The 6,938-nt window shown below is 45.7% G+C and overlaps 1 protein-coding gene across 1 annotated transcript in view; it reads left to right on the top strand.

Moving 5' to 3' along the window:
* Nucleotides 1–461: 461 nt before the first annotated feature.
* Nucleotides 462–6,938, top strand: part of LOC104495800 (insulin receptor-like) — a gene marked incomplete at both ends in the record, with an annotated part of 24,423 nt that continues 17,946 nt past the window's right edge. The window contains one exon of the mRNA XM_010138815.1: nucleotides 462–1,013. Within this exon, the coding sequence (XP_010137117.1) occupies nucleotides 462–1,013 (552 nt within the window). The remainder of the gene's footprint in view (nucleotides 1,014–6,938) is intronic.

Genomic DNA, 6,938 nt, shown 5'->3' with positions numbered 1-6,938 from the left:
TGTCCCTGCCCCCAGCCATTTCTCTTGCCCTATCTTCCCCTCCCTGTAACCATTCCAAATTACTTCCTCTAATCCACTGGCATTAATTGCACAATCTGAGATGAGGTAGGTGTGTCGCTGGCAGCTATCTAAAGAAAACACACTCTGTTGCATCGACATCTCTTACTTCTGTAAATGCCACATGACGTCCAGGGACTGGAGTTACAACTGCCGCCTGCTAGAGGTGATGCCCAGAGACTCAAGATGGCAGAGAAAGTTATGAAACGCGCTTCAGGGTTGTTGTGTAAGCGTGTACCAGGGAACGCTCCCCACAGTCTGTTTCTTCACACTTGAAATGGGCCCAGTCGTGAATTCTGAGTGTAGCTCTTGATTGTGCTGTGGGTGGACAAAACCGTATCGTTAGAAAACGAAAACAATTGCCTTTTCTTAACTAAATAAATATCGTTGTTCTCTGCCCTCAGTTTGCAGAAGCATGGACATTCGCAACAACCTGACGCGGCTGAGCTTGCTTGAGAACTGCACTGTGATCGAGGGCCACTTGCAGATATTGCTGATGTTTAAAACCAAGCCCGAAGACTTCCGGGAGATCAGCTTTCCGAAGCTGACGATGATTACAGACTACTTGCTGCTTTTTCGCGTGTATGGCCTGGAGAGTTTGAAGGGCCTGTTCCCCAACCTCACTGTGATTCGAGGAACTCGTCTATTTTTTAACTACGCGCTAGTCATATTTGAGATGGTTCACCTGAAGGAGATCGGCCTCTACAACCTCATGAACATTACTCGAGGCGCCGTGCGGATCGAGAAGAACAACGAATTGTGTTATTTGTCCACAATCGACTGGTCAAGGATCTTGGATTCTGTAGAAGACAATTACATCGTCGCCAACAAGGATGACAAAGAAGAATGTGGAGATGTGTGTCCAGGGACTGTGAAAGGGAAGAGCAACTGTCCTCCTACTGTGATAAACGGCATTTTCATCGAACGCTGCTGGACCCATGATCGTTGTCAGAGAGGTCAGTGCGGAATCCTGTACATCTGCTCTGGTTTTTAACCTGTCAGATCTGTTGGAGGGCTAATAGATACGTATTAATTGCTGCCTTTAAGTACAGATTCCTAAAAGCAAGGCTCAAAATTGACGTTAGGTACTAAGAGAGAAGCCTTGGGATGGGGCCGTTGTAGCAGTTTTTTCACCTATGTGAAAAATGTACCCCAAAATGTTGTGTTTGGTTTCTCTGGAAAGTTAGGGACTGCCTAAAGCCTGCAAGTTAAACAGGCTCAGAGTGTAACTGGTATCTTGTATAATATTTCAAGTAGTATTAGTGTCTCTGGTAGGGCTTAGGCAGGAGATTAAAAGTCCAGATTGACCGAAAGGCTGCAGGAAGTGGAAACAAAGCAGCGGGGAAGAGTCGTTATGGCGTGAACCCAACGCTAGAAAGGTGCAATTCCAGTTTTACCGAGACTCTCCTGCCAGAAGAAGGGGGATGACATGGGGATGAGCGAGCAATGTTTGCACGGAGTAAGAAGCTGGAAGCCGAGTCAAACCTGAAGGGAGGAGGAGAGAGGACCTGGACGGGGGTGGCCCATGGCAGGAGTCCCGGGGAGGGTGAAGTAACTGGGCTTTGAGCCTGCGGTTTGGGTCAGGGCAGCAGGTACGCTCTGAAAGCTGCTGTCGCAACCCCTGCCCTCCAGTTCTTAACCTGTGTTAGGGTCACTTCTAATTTCAAAGAGATTTGTGTCTTCCAAACTTGGAACTGAGGTTAAGTTTAGTTTTAATTATATATTTACTTTGATTAACGTTAAATCTGACTGATGGGGAGCGAAGTGAGCTGAGGCAAAACAGACATGTTTAGAGCTGTCTGTCTTTCTGGAGGTCAAGCATCCAAACGAAGCCGTGTGTCCCGAGTCGAAATTAGGAAACTTGTGGGCTGGAGAGAATTTCTTGCCAAGCTTTAAAGAGCAATTCTGAGTGCTAAGTGCCAAGCTTGAGAAGAAATTCCTACCAGTATGCATAAACTAATGAATTTAATGTGGTTTCCCCTCTGTTACTCCTCACCCCAAAAATGTCTAGCTTCCTTTTAAAGAAAGTGCTTATTTTTTGTCGCCAGAATAACAGGGTATGAGCAAGAAGATGCAAAGATGTATGTGTGTTCCTTTTTTAAAGTGAAAAACAAGGTTATAAAGCACTTCAGTTTATAAACTCTTTTGGTTTACAGTTATGATCAGTGCTGAAAGCTGGTTTCTTATATGTTCAGGTTTATGTTTTCTGCTATTTCATCAGGTTAAAGATCTAACTGAAGCTTTTTCTGTGGCTAGGCTGTTCATAGTGTCTCTCATTCCTGTGAGTTTTCTGAGCTGCAGTGTTTGGCTTCTCTCCTCTACACGATGCCTGTTCCCATGAAACCCGGAGGAATGCGGTACCGTACCACTGGGGCAGAAATCGCAGCTCCTGAGCCCCGCACACAGACTCCGCTGGCTTTGTCGGGGGGTGCCCGTGCAGTTACCTGAGGGAGCCGGGCTGGTTGTTCCAGTGACTTGGAGGTGAAATTTGAGTTTGAGGATGGTTTCAAAAGTAACTCAACACAGATGCTTCCATCTGGTTTTCTGTGCTCCTTGTAGAAGATGTAGAGCAGTGCTCCTGCACGCTTTGGCTGTAACCGGTATGTGTCTTCCAAACCACTTCACAATTATCTTTGTGTGGAACATCAAGGTTCATACTTTTGTTTTTTGGTAGCTGATATTCCCAGCGAGCTGGCATCTGTACAATATTGTGCCTTGTGACAGCCGCCTGTCCACTTCTGAAGTTATTTTAACAGCTTGAGTAGCCTTTTAGATGGTTTGGAGTAGACTTGGAGCACACTTGTGCACGAGGAGCTATGGCAGAGATGAAGTGATGGTCCTTCAGTGAACCTGTTCGCTGTGGGCCCTGTTCTCTTGCCGGCCGTAGCGTATCCTCAGTGTGCGAAATTGTTTTGTCCAGTTACTAAGAGCTTGTGTCCGTTGTGCTTTGGCTTTCCTTGGCCTGGAGAGCCTCAGAGCGACTCCCAGGACTGAGGGTATTAATGCCACGGAATCTTTCCCTCTGCATTTTTGCAGCTTATCGGGGACTCTCCAGCTGCTCATGCTGTGCTGGGGTCTCCTGTCGCTCTGCGTTTAAGAGCGTTCCCCTCTTTTATTTTTGCTTTTTTAACCAGCATCACTTTCTTGGGCGAAGTTTGGTTTTGTGCATCCTTTAATGCAGGTTATTTGTGCCCTCAGTTTATTTTATAAAACTGATGCAGAATCCTCCACTTTGCTGGTTTTCGTCCTGCATCTCTGGCTGGGAAGTTGTTGCTGTCTGAGCTGATAGCACTGCTGGAGAGCCCCGCTGCCCTGGGACTGCGGGTCAGCGTATTTTGTTTGCTGTTTTGTCTACCGGAAAAGAATCTTTAAAGAATGTGTAAATATTGATTGTTTTGATGTTACAGAGTGTGTGTCAATTGACAGAGACAAGTCCCAAGCTGACAAGCGTTTCCAGCCTGCTAAGCTTTGAGTCTTGCTGGAGAAAATTAGGAGATGGGCAAGAAGTTTGAGACAGCACATGTGGGAAGATGTCGCAGAAAAGTCTCGTGTGAGTGCGAAGGGAGATGGCAACGGTCAGGGCTGGAGCGGGGTCCTGGCCCTCCGCTTTCTCCTCCACACCAGTTCCTGACCTGCCCCTGCCTGCTCTCTGTGGTGGCTTCCTCCACTTTATCCCTGCCCCATCTCGTACTGACCACGCGGCTTTGGTTGTTTCTTTATTTTAATCAGCACAGATACCCCAGATAACTCCAAAACTGACTTTCAGTTACAGCATGTAATTATCTCCGAGGCACACATCCAAGTCTCTGAATCATCCTCGCAGCTATAACTCCAGCCCAGAAATTTTTTCAGTTGGTGATAACATGTTCGAAGCAACAAACGTCTTACAGACGTTAGAGCTAAGGTTGTGGATGAACCGGGCTGGGAGGAACTGAAATGATTTGTGGGCAGCTGCACGCTTTGAAAAAAAACCAGTTGCAGTATTGAGGGCTCTATGTGTGAGCGCGGAGATGTGTAGGTGGATCTGCCACAGACGGAGCTTGGCCGGCTTGTTCCCTGAAAGTTTTATTTCCTTTTTTTGAAATCACTTCTGCTGGTGTGAAAAGCAAGGCGGTTCAATTAAGGCCAGCTCATGTTATATTTTGGGTAGGATGGGAGGGAAATATGTAGTCTGCCTGGAATTCGGGTCTAGCCTTGTGCTGTTTATGGCAGCCAAGTGCTGTTCCTGTGCTGGAGGTTTTGTACCTTCGCAGCCCACATTTTTATAAGGTTTTTTTTTTTGCACACATACTTACTTTTATTGCAGTAAACCCGTAGCTCTTGGTTTGGTGCAGCATGTTCATGCAGAGAGTGTCTTTGCTGAAGAATGCAGACAACAAAAATGCTGGAAATGCCACGTCCTAGACCTCAGTCTGGATCTGCCAAACATGATTTGCATATTTTCCATTTTTTTCCACCTTTTTTTTTAATGTAATAAAATTCTATATGTCTGTCACTGCTCTTGCGGAAGGAACAATTCCCTCTGAAATAGGATTTCCTGCCAATTCTCTTTGCCGTCAGCCTTCTCCGGCCGTACATAATTTGAAGCGGTCTGATGGTTTTGACAGCCTAATTATAAAGGCGGGTTCAGCCTTTTACTTGATATTGGGTCATCTGGGGGTTGAGTGAGGCAACAGGGAGGGAAAACGGGATGGCCAAATAAAAAATGATCTGCAGTGTCAGTCAGCGAATACTGAAGGACCTCGTTCCTGGAATATAGGGGTGAATAGCTGAAGGGAAGGCTTTGTTCCTGAGAGGATGTGATGAAATTCAAGTTCTCCCATTCATCCCGAACTAACCCGTGTAGGAGTCTGTTATTTTCTTCATCTTGGGACTTCACGCTACCAGGAAATTAGAGTTATTAAGAGCATGGGCCATTTCAGGTTTGTAGATAGACTCTTTCTTCACTCGATCATCTTGCTTTATGCGATAAAAACAACAGTTGTGTCTCCCAATTAGTGCAATGTAGAATTTGTTGCACAATATTATCCTCGTGAAAAGAAAGGGGAAAGTGTGTGAAAGTGCTTGGGCCAACTGCAGAGGACGGTAAAACGGAGGTGGTGGAAGGGGTGACAGTCTGCAGTCACTGACGTGCTAAAGAAAAGTGCTGCATGAAAATTATCCTGTTTGTCCAGATTTTTTTATGATGTTGGGGAAGAGATCTGGAGACTAAGGATACATCAGAATCTATCTTTAATTTTCCTGTGACTTATCCATGGAAAGTTCTGGGACAGGTAGGGGACAGGTGAGGAACTGCAGTGTGGCTTTCATCGCTTCCTTTGTTTCCTGGTAGAAGCAACACAACAAAGAGCTCAGAAAAACATCCCTTAGCCTGAAATATCTTTCAGCTGCTGTGAAATAGCACCGAGTGTTTCTAAAGAGACCAGTGCCGAAGAAATCCTGCAACTGTGAACATCTTCAAGGCAGGTTTGAATAACAAAGTTCAGAGGTGTATGTGGGAAATGTTTTGTGATGTTTGCTTAAGTAGAAATATTACTTAGCAACAGCTTCCTGTAATTTTTATGTGCTGGGAATTTCTGTAACCATAAGCTTAGTTTTATTACCTTTGTATGGGAAAGGGGTCTCGACGCGTTGGACAGACTTAGCCAACCTCAAGGGCAAGATATTTTTAAAACTTCAAACACAAAAGAAATTTTTCCAGTTGCTACCACATGAAGTGGAAGTGCTCCTTTTATTCGGAGATCTGATAAGAACGGCCTTTTCTTCGCTAGCTCTGACAAATGCCAGATGGAAGTTGACACCCGATAATCTCCCTGGGGTGTCTGTTCTGGACCTTGCCAAGCAATGCCTTTATTAGTGTGTGTAGTGCTTGTGGTTGCGGCTATTGTGATGCTTGCGAAGGGCTAGACATCCTAAACTCACTGACTTCACCTTATTAAGAGTGGTTAAGAGATTTATGGTGCTTGGGGGGGTGATACAGCCCAGAACTGGGGGAAAAGGGGTGGAAGCAATCGCTCTGTATGAATGGCTGTTGAAGAGTACACACCTTACTTTAAAAACACCGGGTGAAACTTGGGACTGTGACGAAGCATCTAGTTGGGCTTTTCTCCACCAACCTGGAGTGACACAGGACTGTAGGATCTCAGTATTTATCAGCTTACAGAAGCCACTCTCTGCTCCTTTCCATCTCTAGAGTGTTTGGACAAGAACCAACTCTGACCCCAACCAAGCAGCAAATACAGAGAATCCTCCCCAAAGTGAAGATGTTTGAAGTTCTGTACAGAGGTATCAAGGCAAAGGTTTTCGATGAGCTAAAAAGGAAAATGAGGTGTTTTGTCGCTGATTTGGTGAAAATTGGAAAAGTTTTTATCCTCTTTAGTCTGAGTTGCCACTTGGATTCTTTCAACCTTAGCCCCTTCCCCAAACCACTGGTTATTTGAGTCTGTGTCTGGCTGTTGAGGAGGCTGGGAGGAGTTTCACACCTCGCGTGCTGTGGTTCGATCTTCAGTGGTGACATCAGCTGCTTCTGATTCCCGAGGGTGGCTGCCAAGGGCGCTTCAGGTAGAATACTTACTTTTTCCCACTTCAAGGGCAGTTCCAAGTTCCCTTATTTGTTTAAACAAGGGAACCTGCACTACCCCTTGTTAGATAAAACGTAGAAGACTACACTTGGCAGACACATTCGCTGGAAAATGCTGTTGTCTGGGCATGGATGTAGAAGCAGGAAGTCAGAGGATTTTAAAAAGATGAATAATGATACTGAGCAGAAGTGTTAACCAGTGTTAGCAGTGCCGGGATGGGAGGACTGCAGATGGTTCACCTGGTGCTATGGGTTTGCTCAGGGAGGAGGAGTCTTGCTTCCTTCAGAGCGAATCCTGCTG

The sequence above is a fragment of the Buceros rhinoceros genome, unplaced genomic scaffold (genome assembly GCF_000710305.1).
Source record: "Buceros rhinoceros silvestris isolate BGI_N320 unplaced genomic scaffold, ASM71030v1 scaffold7246, whole genome shotgun sequence".
In the NCBI taxonomy this organism is placed as follows: domain Eukaryota; kingdom Metazoa; phylum Chordata; class Aves; order Bucerotiformes; family Bucerotidae; genus Buceros; species Buceros rhinoceros.
Note: the sequence above shows the minus strand (reverse complement) of the source record. Positions and strands in the feature narration are given on the sequence as shown.